A 19,655-nucleotide genomic window follows, 5' to 3' on the forward strand; every position below is an offset into this window, starting at 1 on the left:
GCTCAGCATCAGGCTTTTCTTATTCAAACAAATAAAATTCTGTTAGTGAATGGACAAATATGAAGCATATTGTTAATGAAAGTTCTATATTTACATAATTGTAAAAGCAATAGCACAACTTTATTCTAAAAAAATAAATAGTTTTTTTTAATTATGTTTAAATTGATACAAAATCATAAAAGGGTACACATTAGTACGAAGACTGCTTACTCTATGATCAGAAAAAAACTGATCAACAGACAATTCAGCTTAGGGCAGTCTACACTAGGACAACTTCTTAAAAAAGGATAAACAAGATTTAGTGCACCCATCCATAGTGTTGCAATAGTGATCTGTGAAACAGGTTCCATAGAACTCTAGTGAATGGTATGGACAGACTTTAGTCCGACAGCACTGAGAGATGCGGTGTGAATCAGGTCACTGTGTCAGTGTCATGAGCGGCGGCTCTTCTGTTCCGGTTGTTATGGCAACAACCGGTACATCATGTCTGGGAACTCCGGCTCGGCCATCGCCAGGGCAACGGCAGCGACGAATTTACAACCAGCACAGCACTTCTTAAATCCCTGGCCCCTGATTGGATAGTCTGACTATTTAAGGCAGGGAGGGCTTAGTCTCCCCGTCGTGTATAGCGTCCTGAATGTGCCTCACATTCGCTGATTAGCTCAGTCTGTGAAAACTCTGCCTGATTTCTATTTTGATTACCTGTTCTGACCCTTGGTTTGACTCTGGACCCTGCCTGAATTCTGGTTGCCCCTGACCTCTAACAGTCTTTTAAGTAATTTATTGCGAGCTACCTGCACTGACCTTTGGCCCTTTCCTGTTTACTCTGCTTGCTGTCGACCCACGACCTTTGGACTGACTTTGACTATTTGTCTCCTGCCTCTAGTTTGTCCTCCACATCTACGCTACGTCCGCCATAGATAAACTTAAGAGCTTAAGACCTGGATGTCTCCAAGTACCTGCGTGTTCATAAAGCTCTACGGGAAAGGTGGCTGCTAAAGGTGAAGACCTCTATACCATCTGTTCTAAAAGTTTTTCTATAATTACTGTTTAAACAAAGTATGATTTTATATCCATAATACATTTTATTTCTGTTATGAAAGAGAAGAAACATATACACGTTTATTTTTAATTGTTATAAAGAGTATTTAGTTTATTCTTTTCTTTTCTTAGAACTTTTTGTTACACAATTGTGCTTCTGTCTAAACATTTTTTTGGAAACAGCAAGTTATTGCTTGTCATTTCATTGTTCTGAGGAAATTAGGTGTCTGAACTGAAGTCTGGTTAGTGTTTGAGAATTTTGAGAGATTTTATTATGAGTAATATCAAAATGCTTTGCAGGACTGAACATATTGTTGATGAAATCCAAATTTTGTTTTCAGCGACTGAAATAGATTTTTAGCAAACTGAACTGAAACATCATGCAGAGAAAATGTCTTTTTAAACACTTTGCTCTTACTTGGGAGAAAAAAAATGAGCAAAACTTTATTAAAATTGCTTTGCTTGTTTGTTGATAACTTGAAAACATTTTTGTGCTTTGTGTTGAAGCATTACACAGTAAGTCAGGTGCCAAGTGATTTGAGTGATTTATACTAACTCACCAGACCATTGCAATACAATGGTACATAGTTCACTCACAATACAGGCAATATGCAGCGCGTCCTACAATATTAAATAGTATTCGGTTTCACTTTTAAAGAAACCAAATGCTTACAAATAGACAGATTTTTCATGATATGCTCTAAGTCTAAAAATGCCACACTTCTTTTTTCTACATATTAAAAAGTATGGGAACGGTGGCAAGATCGTTAGCATTGCTGACTCACAATGCTGGGGTCATGGGTTCTATTCTGACCAGGGCCCTTATCTTTGTGGTATTTGTATGTTCTCCATGTGTTTGTGTGGATTTCCTTGCATGCTCCAAAAGGTTAATTGGCTGTTCTGATTAAATTAACTTTAGAGTGTGTCTGTGTGGTAGCACATATAGATTGAATGCTCCACTGGGGCAGGGACAGATGTGAAATTGCTGTTTAGTCCAAGTCTGGCCCTAGCTTAATCATAGAAGGCACACTTAGGGGAATATTTACTAAACTGCAGGTTTGAAAAACCAATTCAGTTCTAGTTATCATTTATTTAGTACATTCTACAAAATGACAGCTAGAATCTGATTGGTTGCTAAAGGCAACATCTTCAGTTTTTTCAAACCCGCAGTTTAGTAAATATAACTGTGACAGGATGGACCGCCTATGCCACTCTGTCTGTTGCTGCTGGGAACCGGCTGGGCTTACTTTGCCATTGTTCCCTTTCATTATCCCAAATGCGCCCTCTAATGGCTGGAGGGGCTTACAAATGCTGCCACCTCTGGACTTCTTACCGGCATCCAGTACCGGGTTTCTTCTGGGTAACTGACGCTGACAGTGTACCCCGTTACTGGTGTATCTGGACTGGTACTCCTGACCTCTTCCTATGGATCAGGGTTGCTGTGAATGGATCCCCCCTGGCCTGCCACACTGGCCAGAGCTGCTGGGTAGGTGCAGAGCGGTGGTATCGGAAAGCTGGATCCAAACCTCAGAAACAGCAGGTCAGATGGAACAGGAAGAACAATTTTCAATGCAAGAAAGTGCTTTTTATACAGCCTCACATTGTAAGCCAGCCCCCTTGAGGTCTGAGCTATTTTTAGAATCAGGATGCAATATGTTTATCCAAACATGGATTTACATGCAATGCAAAGCTAACAATATTTACACTTATCTGTGATATTCTAAAACTTGCTGTGATTTCCTGCATCTTGCTTTTAGCACGTCTAATTAAATCTTCCTGTGCCTTCAGGTGCTGGACCCTCACACATCAAAAGGTCTAATTAATATGAGATTAACAAGGGCCATTTCTTCAGACAGTCGCAGAAAACACATTCCCAAAGAAAGGTACACATCGCGATACACAAAAGACTTCCTCCACAAAGGCTTATTGTATCAGATATACGAGTTATACCTCAAAAATCCTATATCTCCTCTAGCAAGGTTAAAACAAACGAGTTTCTTCCCTGGTCTCAGAAATAAAGATTTCCTTTACCAAAATGTACACAATATAAAAAATAAGTGCATTTGCAGTTCTATAAATAAGCGCCCTGCGCTATTTCCTTTACATAGATTTATACCATAAGTTACTTATAAGTGATCCAGTCACAATACCCCTTCGTGTCGTTGGACCATGGCCATGTACACGGTCAGACGCTGCTATCAACGCAATAAGATTTACCAGCTGCCTCAGTTAATATCTGAACAACCCAATCAGATGCAGATCAGGACCAGCGATACATTTTGACCTATACACACTGCTAGATTTGAAATTGCAGCACCTTAAGGTTCGTGAGATAATGAAAAAACATCCCCATATTAAACAACATTGGAACAACTATATTATGTAAAACTTAGTTTAAAGTAGATTTTAATGTTGTGAACTTGAATGTGTTCTGCTTATTACATCATTGTTTCTTTTCAATGTGTTTTTTTTATTAAAACAATGATGGTTTCGATATCTGCTATCAAGCATCCACACCAAGCAAAAATATATACGGAAAAGATAGCTTCAGATTTAATCTGCCATATGTTATTTTTTATGAGAAAATGGATTACTTGAGATAGCCCTGGAGGGTTTTCAAATAGTGTATGTGTAGATGGAATGATTATGATGCCACTGAAAAAAAAATGATTTTTATACACTTGGATGGCCTAAAAATGAAGCTAACTTTTGTGCAGCCAGATAAGATTAGATATTATAGGAATAAGATAATTATATATTAACATGCGCTAAATGATTGAATTGATGTTTTTGAGAGCAGGTGTGTTGAGAAGGGAGCTATGGAGATGCATATGGAGATACTAGTCAGTCAACACAAAACACATTATCAAATTAATTCAGGTAATTAGGAGTCAAACGTCTGTCTAAACAAGAACTAATATACATCTTCTATTACATGGGCTTAATAAAATCTTTAGCTCAATTACTTTTTGTTTGTAATTAAAGGTAAAATGATTTATGTAGGATTTACAAAAACAACTTGCTTTCAATTTTTATGCGTATTGTTAGACAAATCAAACCCATTTACCAAGTACTCTGTATTCATATTAATTCATTATCATTCTCTCTCATGCTCTCTCTCTCCCCCTTCCCCTCTCTCTCTCTCTCTCTCTCCTACCTTTTTCCTCTCTCTCTCCCCCTTCCTCCTCTCTCTCCTCCCTTTCTCTCCTTCTCTCACTCCCCTCTCTCTTCTCTCCCCTCCCTCTCTCTCTGCTCCCTCCCCTCTCTCTGTCCTTCCTCTCTCTCTCTCCTCCCTCTCTCTCTCTCTCCTTTCTGGAAAATTAAGTATTTAACTACTTCACTTTTATCAAACACAATTAATAATGTAAATTGCATGTTAAGAATAATTTGAAATACTGGAAGCTCTTAAAGTCAAAATAATCATTTATCTTACATAACGATAGAAGCCAAGCAGTCAGCAGCTAGTTTATAACTGGTGGTGTTCAACAATGAGTAGTGTGGAATGACAGTAAGTAACTAATAGGTTACAAGTGATTAAGAGTGAGAATTAGGGTTTTGTCAAGATCACCACAGATTATTTAATGGGGAGTAAGGTCAAAGGCTTTAATAAAGATCACAGTGGGTTACTAATGATGAAGATAGTTCATAGTGACTTATATTAAGATCATCAAATACTTCTGTTGAGGTGTAAGGGCAAAAACTTCAAACATGATCATTATGGATTACTACTGCTTAAGATTAGGACACAGGTAACAAATAACTATGCTTAGCATGGGGGTTGCTAAGTTAATTTTATTAACAAATGTGACTATATTCTAATGATCTTTTTATTTTTGGCGTTATTGAATAAATGCAATAGTTCTTTTATTGTAAGGAGGAGGTATTGTTAATATAGAGAACCACAAGTTTGCTACATATCAACTATTATTATTATTTTATTATCTTTTATTTATGAGGTGCCAAAAATGGTCCGTAACTCCATACACAGAGGATAAACAAAGTACACATTTAACAGTATTACACAATGCACAGGCAGCTACTAATAATACATATGTATTTACAAATTTATACAATGTCCAGTCTATGAATTAACAGAGTGTAAACAGGGAACATGGGATTACAGAAATAGCTATTGGCAAGACAGTGAGCACAAGTGTATGGAGTTTGCATGTTCTCCTCGTGTTTGCGTGGGTTTTCTCCGAGTGCTCTGGTTTCCCACACCCAAAAAACATACAGGTAGGTTAATACCCCAAAAACATACAGGTAGGTTAATTGGCTGCTATTACTGTGTCAGCGCTGAGGAAATAGTGGCGCTATATAAATAGCTGATGATGACAATGATTATCCTAGATCTCTTATTTAATAGCAAGTCAGATATTTATCACTATATGTCATTTTTAGAATGGTTTGTAAATCCAAAATGTAGAGTTTCTTTGTTTTTTTTCATGTATTTTCATGTATAACCCAGCGTTCTTATTATTGATGCTCATTACAATTTATTTTGGTCATTATTTGTGCATGATTGTGGAAAAAATAAACATACTTAATAAAAGTAACATATAATGATGTAAAATTGAGATGATTTAACTTAAACATGTCAATAATATGAAATATTATAGGGCTCTTATTCTTACACATTAAACATATGACAGCCTGCTTTTCAACCCATTAAATATGCATTCCCAGATAAAATGTACCTGTCACCTACAAACAACTGAACATTAAACATGTAACATATAAATACAGGCTATGTTTACATATGTTATGGCTGCATAGTTTCTTCTAAAGACACTATTTTACATATCTGCATAAAGTTAGCAAATTTCTCTGTAGATACCATATATGCAAGAGCCTATAAACATCCATGTATTGGTATGACCATAATCACTGCGTTCTGACAATCTTTCTGTGGTATCACAAAACAATAGGTCTGAAAGGCTCCCTAGTTGGCTGGAATGATCGGACAAAGTTCATGTTACATAATTATTATTATTATAGTAGATTTGTAAGGCGCCACAGTGCTCCACAGAGTCGTACAGTAGGGAAAACAGTACATATATAAAACAGGGACATACAGGGTTGACAAAATAAATGCAGAAATGAAAACTAGAGATGCTCAGGCTCGGTTCCCCGGGAACCGAACCACCCGAACTTAGCAGCCTTGGAATTGAAAACGAGGCAAAACGTCATCTTTACATCATTGGATCTAGCGAGTTTTGGATTCTATAAGTAATGCCCTCCACGGCGATCCAGTGCCATTTCACAAAGGGACACAGAAGGGGTAGCACAGTTCTTGGCAGTCTCTAGAGCAGTTGGGCAGCGTCATAGGTAGAAAAGAAAGAGGAGGGGTAGCAGTGTTCTTCAAAGTCTCCAGTGACATTCAGGAGACCTCCATTGCTCCACTGCTAATTGTCATTGCTGAAATAGAATTAATAGGTCTGGGAGGCTTGCTCTTCTAAATCTGCAGTCACATTGTACTGTGTTATATAGGTTACACACAAAGAGGAGCGCTCCATTGCTCCATTGCTAAATGTCATTGCTGAAATAGAAAAACTAGGGCTGGCAGAATTGGTCTTCTGAATTTGCATTCAAATTGTACGGTGTTATATAGGTTACACACAAAGAGGAAAGCTCCATTGCTCAATTGTTAATTGTCATTGCTGAAAAAGAAATACTAGGGCTGGCAGGCTTGACCTTCTGAATTTGAGGTCAAATCCCTCTATGTCATCTGGTAAAGCCTATGTTAAAGTGAATAGTGTTTGTAAGTCAGGGAAACAAAAATGTAAAAAAACACCTTTCACCTTGGTCAAGAAATAACGACCTGTAATCCAGGCAAAGTCATCTGCATAAAAAAAAAAATTTGCCAACATGCCGTTCTACACACGCAGTGGCAAGGAAAGAATGAGGCCTTCACATTTCTCTATGAGTGCTAGTTCTGCAACTCTCACTGAGGCATTGTCATTCGGACTCCAAAAGTGGTGTTCAAATACTTTTACGTGTAAAAGCTGAGCTGGAAGAAAACAGTAAGGCATTAGAGGAAAATGTATATTCAGATTCAGAAATTACACAAATCCCTGAGGAGAGTCTATCCACGAGTGCTATGTGTAAGCCTGACCATTCTGATAGTGTACCCATAAAGAAGGCCCCTTTCAGATTTTCTGCAGATGTGTGCCTGAACAGCCCAAGTGTAGCCGGTGATACACAAATTGAGGATGCCACTTTGGAATTGCAACAGGATGAGCGGGATATTTGTGTAGCCGACAAGGACACTAATGAGGATGTTGATGAGGATGATGTTGTTTGTGAAAGTCAAAGTTTGTGAAAGCAGTTCTTGCACGTGATAAGAAGACATAAGACCAAAACATCTACCTCTTATGTGTGGAATTATTTTTACCCAAATCCTGACAAAAGTTGTCTAGCGATTTGTAGCATATGTATAGCCATAGTCAGTCAAGGTAGGGACCTTAACCATCTAGGAACCTCATCCATGTTACGCCATTTGAAGCGAGTTCATGGCAAGCCGTTGGGAAAATTGGAAACTTATGCTAAAAAAATAACAACAAGCAGTCATTCAACAGCTAGGTCCCTTCTGTCAGCTAGATCCCGACACCTGCAATCTACACCCACAACACGCCCTCATCAATATCCTCAGTAGCGATCGGAGTTAGTTCTGCAGTTGCTAAGGCTAGATGACTTCTTCACTATCCTGGATTCCTCAGAAGAATTCTTGAGCGTTAGTCCCACTGCTGCTACCGCTACTTCTGCTGCTGCTGGGGGTGAATCTTCTTCCCAGAAGCAGACCAAGAAGAAGACTACTAGTAGTTTACAACAATTGAAAGTTAAACAATCCTTTGCAAGAGGAAGCAGGTATGAAAGCTGTCACCCAGTCACAAAGCGGATCACAGACGCCATGGCGACTATGCTAGTATTAGATCTGCATTCAATATCCGCTATTAATGCAGCTGGTTTTAGATAATTACTTGAGTTCTTGTGTCCTCGTTACCAAATTCCATCACGCCATATTTTACTAGAAAAGCTATTCCACACCTCTACCATAAGACTTCGTAAAAATGTAATTAATGAGCTACAAAATGCCATTCTACCCACTGTACACTTAACCACAGATATGTGGTATGTGTTACGGACTTACCTTATCCCCGCCGCTCCGTCCAGCCGCACTTCCGCATTCAGGACCATGTGACCGCACCCGGAGGCGGTCACATGACCACAACCTAGAGGCGGGGATTTTGAATCCCCGTCTGTATAAAAACCTCACTCTGACACTCGCTGAGTGTCAGAGCAACACTTACCTGTTCCTGGCTCCTGCTCTTCGTAGATTGCAGTGTCTTCCTGTTTCCAGTGTCTCCTGTGTGCTGATCTCTGCCTGTTTGACTTCCCTGGCTCTCTAATCCCTGTGTACCGACCCGGCTTGCTGACCATTCTCCTATTCTTGTGACCCGTGTACCGAACCTGGCTTGTTGACTCCGAGTTGCCTTCTGATTCTGCCTGACTCCAGTCCTGTGTACCGAACCGGCTTGTTGACTCCGCTACCACCGCTTCACTCCGCTGTACTACATCTTGAGGCGAACCTGGGGACCGCGACCTGCGACTCCTGGCAGCGAAGCCCACCCCGCCTTGCGGCGGTTCTTGGTGAACACCGGGGAGATCGTTAGACTCCGCACCTCAGGTAAGCCAGCGCTAATCAAGATTAGTAATATAGTATCCAGAATCTGTTACAGTTTGCTCTGACCATGGATACCACAGCTAAAGATCTGTTGGAGCATTTAGTAGGAAGGATGGATAAACAAGAAGCTAACCAAGAGCAACTTTTAAAATTCCTCAATAGTCTATCCACTCGCTTGGATGTTGTCCAGAACACCCTAGTGGCTGGTGGATCACCTGGGCCGGCAGTGGCCCCTGTACCTCAGGCAGCAGCAGCAGCTTCTTCCTCGCAGCTACGGTTACCTAACCCACCTAAGTTCGATGGAGACCCTAAAAATTGCAGAGGATTTTTAAATCAATGCTCTATACAATTCGAGCTTCTACCTGGGAACTTCCCCTCCGGAAAAACGAAAGTGGCCTATGTGATTTCGTTATTGTCCGGTCAAGCCTTAGCATGGGCTTCCCCCTTATGGGAGAGGGACGACCCCATTCTACATAACTTCAACCTCTTCTTGTCCACCTTCAAGAAAATATTTGATGAGCCAGGAAGGGTGTCCAATGCCGCTTCCGGCTTACTACGACTCCGCCAGGGAAACCAGTCTGTGGGGCAGTATGCGGTCCACTTCAGAACCATGGCCTCTGAACTTCGCTGGAATGATGAGGCTCTAGTAGCTACATTCTGGCAGGGCCTTTCAGACCGAATCAAAGATGAGTTGGTATCCCAGGAACTCCCTACATCTTTGGACGACATTATCTCCCTCTGTGTCAAAGTTGATTTGCGTTTCAAGGAACGTAATTCCGAGAAGGAACAGTCGCGGCGTAGCATGATTCGCTTGGCCCCCAACTTCCAAACCCCTGTTCTTCCCCCTGAAGAGCCCATGCAACTTGGGAGGACCCGCCTATCAGCCGAAGAGAGGGAGAGGAGATTTCGGAACAAGTTGTGTTTATATTGTGGAGAGAGTGGCCATCTTCTGAGTTCTTGTCCCAAACGCTCGGGAAACGACAGGGCCTAACGAGTTCTGGAGCTGTGTCGTTGGGCCTCTTTTCTCAGTGTCAGTCAGTTCCCAATAGTAATGATTGCCTGTCTATTCCCATTTCCCTTCAGTTAGGACAAAAGACCTTCCCGCAGTCGGCTCTTCTAGATTCCGGGGCCGCAGGAAATTTCATTTCTGCCACAGTAGTTAAACAATTCGCTATTCCCACACAAGCCTTGGAACAACCCATCTCTCTGATGGCCATTGATGGGGGAAGAATCCCTGAGGGGTCCATCTTGGTACGCACTATTCCTCTTCTACTTCAGATAGGAGCACTTCATCGGGAGAAGATTTCTTTTCTAGTAATACAGAGATCTACCAACCCAGTCATCCTAGGACTTCCTTGGTTTCGTGCCCACTCTCCCACCTTGGACTGGAAATCTGGTCACATATTGTCCTGGGGACAGTCCTGCTTCTCTCGCTGCCTACAGAGAGTGGTTCCCCCGAATAGTCCCAGACGTACCCAAGAATTTCCTGTGACTCTCCTGCCTGAGCCATACCAAACCTTCTCTGATGTTTTCTGTCAACAAGAGGCCACTAGACTTCCTCCTCACAGAATCTGGGACTGTGGCATTGATCTGATACCTGGTAAACCCATTCCCAGGGGCCGTGTTTACCCCCTTTCCCTCCCGGAATCTAAGGCTATGGAGGAGTACATCCAAGAAAATCTAAGCAGGGGCTTCATCCGCAAGTCTGCCTCCCCAGCTGGGGCTGGCTTCTTCTTCGTAAAAAAGAAAGATGGGGGCCTCCGCCCTTGCATTGATTACAGAGGCCTGAATGCCATTACCGTTAAAAATCGGTATCCACTGCCACTGATTTCTGAACTATTTGACCGGATCAAGGGTGCCACCATCTTTTCTAAACTTGACCTCAGAGGAGCGTATAACCTTATACGCATTAAGGAGGGGGATGAATGGAAGACGGCGTTTAACACCCGAGACGGCCACTTTGAATATCTAGTCATGCCTTTCGGGCTATGCAATGCCCCAGCCATATTTCAGAGCTTTATGAATGAGCTGTTTCAAGACCTCTTGTACCAATCTGTAGTCATCTACTTGGACGACATTCTCATCTTTTCTCAAGATCTAGCATCTCATCGTACTCATGTATTGGAGGTCCTCTCTCGTATCCGAAAAAATCAGTTATTTTGCAAATTGGAGAAATGCACCTTCGAGCAGAGACAAATTCCCTTCCTGGGATATATTATTTCGGGCACCGGTCTACAGATGGATCCCACAAAATTGAAAGCCATACTTGACTGGCCCCAACCTTCAGGCCTTAAAGCCACTCAACGCTTCCTAGGATTCTCCAACTATTATCGTCAATTTATCAAGGGGTACTCCTCTCTCGTGGCTCCCATCACAGCATTGACCCGCAAATCGGCTGATGCTGGTATTTGGTCCTCTGAGGCTATCCAAGCCTTTATATTATTAAAGTCTCTCTTTTCATCCGCACCCATTCTTCAACAGCCAGATTGTTCTCGTCCCTTTGTCCTGGAGGTAGATGCCTCTTCTGTTGGCACAGGAGCCGTACTATCACAGCGAGGTCCTTCTGGAAAACTTCATCCCTGCGGATTCTTTTCCCGTCGCTTTTTACCTGCTGAGAGGAATTATGGGATTGGCGACAAAGAGCTCCTGGCCATCAAATTGGCTCTCTCCGAATGGAGACATTTACTAGAAGGAGCACAATTCCCTATCACCATATATACCGACCATAAGAATTTGCTGTACTTACGCACTGCCCGATGTCTAAATCCTCGACAAGCAAGGTGGTCCTTATTCTTCTCACGCTTTGATTTCAACATCACTTTTCACTCAGGATCTAAGAACACGAAGGCAGACGCCTTATCTCGCTCTTTTGATCCAGCTGACATGGAATCCTCGGAGGATAAGAAATTCATTGTAAATCCATGTCAAGTATTGGCAGCTACACACCTGAAAAAGGGCTGCCCTCCAGGCAAAACATTCATCTTGCCACATCTACGCACCCGGCTCCTTCACTGGGCTCATCACTCACTCTTCTCTGGGCATGCCGGCATTCGCAAGACCTGGGACTTATTGTCCCGAAGCTACTGGTGGCCTTCCTTGCTGGAGGATGTGAAGAAATTTGTTGCTGCTTGTTCCAAATGTGCGCAACACAAGACCTCTAGGAAGAAGCCTTATGGATGCTTGCTCCCATTACCCATTCCTGATTACCCTTGGTCACAGATCTCCATGGATTTTATCACGGACCTTCCCCCTTCCAAATCCTGTACTGTAGTGCTTGTGGTCACGGATCGCTTCTCTAAAACAGCTCACTTTATTGCTCTCAAAGGCCTTCCTTCTTCCTCCTCCTTAGCCGATATTTTTATTAAAGAAATATTTCGCCTCCATGGCTGTCCTCAACATATTGTCTCCGATAGGGGATCACAATTCATATCAAAATTTTGGCGGTCTTTTTGCAATAAATCCGGGATTAAGCTTGACTTCTCTTCCGCATATCATCCCCAGTCCAATGGGGCTACTGAGAGAACCAACCAAGAATTAGAGAAGTTTCTAAGAATATTTATCTCTAGTAACCAAGACAACTGGGTGGACCTTCTCCCTTGGGCCGAGTTCGCCCATAACAACCATTTTCATGAGGCCATCTCTAACTCCCCCTTTTTTGTTCTGTATGGCTGCCATCCTAGACTACCCACCTTCTCTCAAGTCTCATCTTCTGAAGTTCCAGCAGTGGACTCTCTGGTTCGTAACTTCTCTGATATTTGGGAACAAACCAAGACAAACTTAAAACAAGCAACTACTCGTTCCAAAAAATTCTACGATAAAAGGAGAAGAATGACTCCAAGTTTTGCAGTTGGTGACAGGGTATGGCTATCCACCCAGAACATTCGTTTAAAGGTTCCCAGTAAAAAATTTGCTCCCAAGTTTATTGGCCCATTTGCTATATCTGAGATTATTAATCCCGTAGCCTTTAGATTGAGTCTGCCTCCCTCCTTACGCATACCCAATGTCTTCCATGTCTCCTTGTTAAAACCGATGGTAACCAACAGATTCTCCACCTCATCCAGAACTCCTCCTCCTGCTGTGGATCGGGATCAAGTTGAATACGAGATTAAAACTATCCTAGATTCTCGTAAGGTTCAAGGTGCCATACAGTTCTTGGTGGATTGGAAGGGTTACGGTCCTGAGGAGCGCTCATGGGTAAGAGCCATTGACCTACATGCTCCCCGTCTACTTAGATCCTTCCATAAAAAATTTCCTTTGAAACCCTATTAGGTGTTCGGAGTCCACCTTTATGGCAGGGGGTACTGTTACGGACTTACCTTATCCCCGCCGCTCCGTCCAGCCGCACTTCCGCATTCAGGACCATGTGACCGCACCCGGAGGCGGTCACATGACCACAACCTAGAGGCGGGGATTTTGAATCCCCGTCTGTATAAAAACCTCACTCTGACACTCGCTGAGTGTCAGAGCAACACTTACCTGTTCCTGGCTCCTGCTCTTCGTAGATTGCAGTGTCTTCCTGTTTCCAGTGTCTCCTGTGTGCTGATCTCTGCCTGTTTGACTTCCCTGGCTCTCTAATCCCTGTGTACCGACCCGGCTTGCTGACCATTCTCCTATTCTTGTGACCCGTGTACCGAACCTGGCTTGTTGACTCCGAGTTGCCTTCTGATTCTGCCTGACTCCAGTCCTGTGTACCGAACCGGCTTGTTGACTCCGCTACCACCGCTTCACTCCGCTGTACTACATCTTGAGGCGAACCTGGGGACCGCGACCTGCGACTCCTGGCAGCGAAGCCCACCCCGCCTTGCGGCGGTTCTTGGTGAACACCGGGGAGATCGTTAGACTCCGCACCTCAGGTAAGCCAGCGCTAATCAAGATTAGTAATATAGTATCCAGAATCTGTTACAGTATGTGGACAAGTGGAACTGGGCAAACTAAAGATTATATGACTGTGACAGCCCAGTGGGTTGGTGATTCGCCTTCACCAGCAGCAGCATGTACCCAAGAATGTCACATTTATCAGAGGCAAGCTACTCTGTGTATCTTCGGGTTCACTAAGCGGCATACAGCTTACAATCTGTTACAAAAACTAAGGGATGTCATTGCAACATGGCTTATCCCGCTTGGACTCTCCTCAGGATATGTCATTTCTGATAACACCACCAATATTGTGAGAGCATTACAGTTCTGGACATTTCCGGCATTCGGCAACAGCATGTAGGAGAATGCAGCAGCTGCAAGAGCAATTTAATTTGCCCTGCCACCAACTGAAGCAAAAGGTGGTGACAAGGTGGAATTCCACCCTTTATATGCTTCCACAGATGGAGGAACAGCGAAAAGTCATTCACGCTTACTTCACAAGCCATGACATTGGGAAAGGAGGAGGGTTGTATTTTACTCAAGCCAGTGGAGAATACTTTCCGTGTTGTGCAAGGTGCTATAACCATTCGAAATTAGTCACCTGTGAAGTGAGTTCAGTCACTGCTAGCTTGAGTCAAGTGATTACCCTTAATTAGACTTTTGGAAAAACAGCTTGAGAAACTGAAGGAGGATATTAAACAAAGCAATTACGCTAAGTATGTTGGACTTGTAGATCAAGTACTTTATTTGCTTCACCAGGATCCAAGAGTTATCAAAATCTTGAAATCGATTAACTACATTTTGACGACTGTGCTTGATTCTCAGTTTAAGAGCTATGTCTTCTGTTTGTTTCCAACTGACCCAGATCTCAAGAGATGCAAGGAGCTCCTAGTGAGCAAGATGACAGTTCAAGTGTTACATGACAGGACGGCGTCTCCTCCTAGGAAAAAAACGTAGCTTTCCCAAGAGACCCAGGGATGATGCAGATGACTCAGCACAACATTTTAACGTCTGGTTTGGTCTAAAAAAAATTGACCAAAAACATGACACCTCTGCCGTACTCCACCTGATCCTACTACCAACATCCAAAGGATGGTGGAGGATTATTTTCACAACAGCATAGAAATAGACACATCAGACAGTCCCTTTACATAATGGGAGGGAAAAAAGAGAATTTGGAGACCCATGTACCAACTCGCTTTGTACTGCTTAAGCTGCCCACCCTCCAGTGTTTACTCAGAAAAAGTTTTCAGCACAGCTGGGAACCTTGTCAGCAATCGTTGTAGAAGGCTACTTTCTCAAAATGTGGAAAAGATGATGTTCATAAAAATGAACTTCAAATTCCACAAGGAAGGCCTTTCCCGCCAATTACATCAAAATAATGAGACTTCTATAATGGTGGATTCCAGCGGTGATGAATTAATAATGTGTGATGATGATGTACAAGCTGATCAGGGTGAGGATGAGGCTGAGTATGATGACAACAACATCTTCCCACAGTAGAGTTCATTAACAGCACTGTTACCTTAGGTGCCTTAAGGCCATTGTTAGCTTGTTTTGTGGGGCCCAAACAAACCAAACGTTGTTGCTGTTTCATCAAGTGTTTGGAATCTGCACTTTAAGTCAAAGGTACCTAACTATATCATAATTTTGTGGGAATTGGGGCTGATTCGAAGCTCAGTGATGAACTTACTTTGTGTTGTGAATTACAATGGTTCTTTTAGTGCATTGTCTGGCTGTCTGGATTGGTCTGGGTCTGATAAAAGCACGCATACAGGGGGGGGGTCAGCGCTCATCGCCATGTATTAGCTGTAGAATTACCACAGTTATCCAAGAAACGGGTGGAGCGTTCAAATGAACCATAAGTGGTTTCATGATTGAAGGACAATTCCATCTTCCACCACTTTTTTTTTCTGCCACTGCTGAGTGCCAATTTTTCCTAGATGTGTTAGGAACTGCTGTGTGCTTCAGTCGTTTCTCTGTCGCTTAGCATCCAGCCAGGTCGCTGCAGTCTTTGTTTGAAAGGGTATGACAATAATATTGTGAACTGTGAGATGGTCAAAATTGACAGCAAATGACTTGAAATTAGTGTTATTGAGGTTAATAATAATAATGTAGGGGGAAAAAAGCAATATTATGTGATTTTAGAAAAAAGTAGGGATCCAAAACCAAAACACGCAAGGGCGGTTTTGACAAAACCAAAATCAAAACCAAAACATGAAATTAATCCAGATTCAAAACCAAAACCAGAACATAGGGGTAAGTGAACATCTCTAATGAAAACAAAGGGTACCCTGCTCATTACAAAGCTTGCATTGTAAGTGGAAGAGGGCACAGCTTAAACAGGAGGAGTAAATGTGTTTCAGAGTTGAGATTGGGATAGTTGTGAGGGTGCATTAATATGAATAGTGTTATCGAGAATAATGTCACCTCCAAAAAACAGATGGGTTTTCAAAGAGCAGCTAAAGATTTGAAGGCTCTGGGAAAGTCTGATTGAGCGTGGTAGGGAATTCAGTATGTGGGGAGCAGCAGAGGAGAAGTCTTGTAGGCGGGAGTGAGAAATGGTTACCAGAGACTGGAAAAGGCGCAGGTCAGAGGTATATCTAAGAGGGTGGGAGGGAGAGCATTTTGATATGAGATTTGAGCTGTATGCAGGGGTAGTGTTGTTGAGGACTTTGTAGGTAAGCATTTTGAATTTGATTCTGGAGGACACAGGGAGCCAATGCAGGGATTTGCAAGTGGTGCAGCAGATGTGGAGTAGTGAGAGAGGAAGATCAGTCTTGCAGCAGCAGTTAGGATGGATTGAACACTAGAAACACATTCATTAACTTTTAGCTTCTATGCAAAGTAGTGTACTATGTACTGAATGAGTGAGTACTTCCACTTCCATAGAACTCCATTGTACCTCGCCAGATGTCAATGGTTCTGAATGCTGTAGGTGATTTTTAAATTGACGCAAAACAAAGCAAATTCAACAAAGTGTTTGTTAATGGGTCCATTCACTTACATCAATTTTCGACTATTAGCACCGAAAATGTTTATTAAGCTTTAGGGGGCATATTCAATTGTCCGTGAGAATCCCGCGGTCCGCGCAGGATTACCGTTATTACGGTAATCCTGCGTGGAAAAACCGTTAATACGGTAATGTACTCGCTGGATTTCAGCTCGCAGCTCAGGGAGCTGCGAGCTGAAATCCAGCGAGAGATTACCGTATTAACGGTAATAGTTTTTCCGCGCTCGAACCCGCGGACAATTGAATAACCCCCTAAGAATGTGAAAAATGTTTAAAATGAACACCCTTGTGTACAAGGCCTAAGTATGTTTCAAGTAGATAAAAGAAATTTTATAATAAAACCTTCAATACAATAAGGGAATACTACTAATAATAACAGTAAATAACAGATTAGAAAGGATTGTTTAATAAAACGTTTCATCTGTTTAACACTGACTTTACAGTGCTAACCTTGTCTACTTCCAGATGTATTTTACAGAGCACATGTTACAGTTTTGTAGCTAGTTGGTTTTTCCTATTGCACCTGTTTGTTTTTTCAGCACTGATTAAAATGTTTTGGGGTAAGATATTAGTCATTAACTGTTATATTAAAAGCATTATACAGAAAACATTGGAGGTAGCTAAGCCATCATAAAAGTGTGTCCATTTCTGCCTTTGGAGGGTTTAATTCTATTTTCAACTTTTGAGAAGATTTCCAATTTCTCCTGCAGGTTTATAAAACAAACATATTTTTGTATTCCAAAAATTGTGAAACCACATAAACACTATTCAGCCAAAACATGTTACAAAACACATATAAGTATTTAAGAATGTTACGATATAAATGGATTTACCCCTTCACTGCTGTTAATACTGCTTAGCGTTCAGCAAGATTACATTAAATTATTTTTCTATTGACTGTGCTTCATTTTGGCATAGCATTGGTTTAAGCTTAAACATACACAAATGTAGCATTCACGTACACACAGATTAATGTACAACAAACGCAACAAACATACAGCATGCATAAGCATGTTAAAATTGTTTCCACGGTAAAACATTTTAACAGACCTGTGGGGGGAACTGCCTCCCTTTTTGGTCAGGGTGCATGACATAAGCAGCTTGCGTGTAGGCATAGCTTTTGTAGCGAGGTTTAGGAGGAGGAGAAGGGGTGTGCACACGTCCCTGTGCTACACTGACAGTGATCTGAGAAGAAGAGATGAAAGGACAAACGCACACGTTGATAAAAGGCATCTAGAACAAGAATTTGTATTTTTCTGTTTATCGTAATCCTACATCTACCAGCAAATCACTACTAATCCATTGAAACCTTTAAAACTATTTTAAGAAAGGATAGTCTTTTATATTGTTCATATCATCACGAAGACAAAATTTAAATATAGATTTTATTGTGCAAAGATTACAAATTGCTCTTAATTAAAATGGACTGTCTGCAATCTGCGGTAGATTTAAAACGTGGTTCTATATTGATAGAGTCCACAGCTCTTCCATAGCAATATGTTTTGTAGGAAGTTTGGGCAATGCTCTTTATAGTTTTATGAGAATAGAATCTATTGTTGATCTCCAGTCACGTCACACCATTGGATTCAATCAGCTCTAGACTGGCCAAAGACATAACCAAGGGATCACTTAAGTGGGTCCCAGATGTTTGATACAAGGAAAACACTGGAAGATGATAATATTCCCCTTGATGTCTTAAACCAAATGGACCAATATGCATTTAACGTAGATTACACATAGGTCCATATATACAATTTTGCATATAGTCGATTTTGCTTTTATTACTTATTGTCAAGACAATATTCTATTGTGTATATGACACATCATTATTTGTACTATTTTATTGTGTACCAATAGAGTAATGCAACTTAAGCATTTGCTACCAACACTGTCAAGCCACAATTTGCTATCAGGATGCATAGGTTTACCTACTTGTATGCCTGATGTATATGCTACTGGTTAAGAACTGGACACATCTTGAGATACGTACAACTAATTATATGCATGTAAATATTCTTTCTTTTGTGTGGGGTCTTTTCCTACTTTGGTTTAGGCACAAATGCGTCCACCTCTAATTGAGCTCTTTTATGTGCAAATCTGAGGTTGCAGAGAGTCACAGTCACATAATTTTGTACTGCAGCATGTCACAGTTTATACTACATTGTATAAACTCAATTCATTTAATTTTATTTATGAACTTTATGTGCAACTATCTGTTATTCAGTAAGAAATATAGTTACATAGTGAGAGTAAAAACCACTGTAAGACATCATCAAATGTCCTAATATATCATTACAGTCACATACATTTTAAGACTTATGACTGACACTGATACCTGACAGTCAGTCAACATCACTTGTCAGCATCAATCCAATTTTTCAATGCAAATGCAACTGGATATCGTAAGTGAAATTGGACATCAAAGTTAGCCTTTAATAACCACTGTATTTTAAATTATGGCTGTGAAACAGGTCTTTTTAGTTGTTACTCTAGATTTAATAACCAGGGGCCTGATTCAATAAGGATCTTAACTCAAGAAACTTCTTATTTCAGTCTCCTGGACAAAACCATGGTACAATGCAAGGGGTGCAAATTAGTATTATCTTTTGCACATAAGTTAAATACTGACTGTGTTTTCATATTGCACACAAATATCAACTTTAAATTTCAGTGTACGAATAAGCTATCAAGTGTGCTACATGAAAAAACAGTCAGTATTTAACTTATGTGCAAAACAGAATACTAATTTGCACCCCTTGCATTGCAACATGGTTTTGTCCAGGAGACTGAAATAAGAAGTTTCTTGAGTTAAGATCCTTAATGAATCAGGCCCCAGGTGATTAACATATTGCAAATTTTAAATACAACATATTTTAAACTAAGAAATAACTTTACTACTCATAACTTAACAGATTGGCAAATTAACAAGAATATGTAATGCACTGTAAGTATATGTTTTAAATGCATTACATACTATATAGCTAACCAAAATAATCTTATGTAAAAGAAAAAACTAAAGTACTGTTAAAAACATTATTGTTATTATTACCTATATCTCTA

General features: G+C 41.1%; 1 protein-coding gene across 8 annotated transcripts in view; it reads right to left on the reverse strand.

Annotated features, from left to right (window-relative positions):
• The window catches only part of DMD (dystrophin), a 1,967,742-nt gene that overhangs the window by 1,308,221 nt on the left and 639,866 nt on the right, over nt 1–19,655 (reverse strand). For 7 of the 8 annotated variants that reach the window (XM_075200300.1, XM_075200296.1, XM_075200298.1 and 4 more), the window contains exon 9: nt 17,646–17,780. The exons of the other annotated variant lie outside the window; for it this stretch is intronic. In XM_075200300.1, coding sequence (XP_075056401.1) covers nt 17,646–17,780 — 135 coding nt within the window. The remainder of the gene's footprint in view (nt 1–17,645; nt 17,781–19,655) is intronic. 8 annotated transcript variants of the gene reach the window in all.

The sequence above is a fragment of the Mixophyes fleayi genome, chromosome 2, assembly GCF_038048845.1.
Source record: "Mixophyes fleayi isolate aMixFle1 chromosome 2, aMixFle1.hap1, whole genome shotgun sequence".
Lineage (NCBI taxonomy): Eukaryota > Metazoa > Chordata > Amphibia > Anura > Limnodynastidae > Mixophyes > Mixophyes fleayi.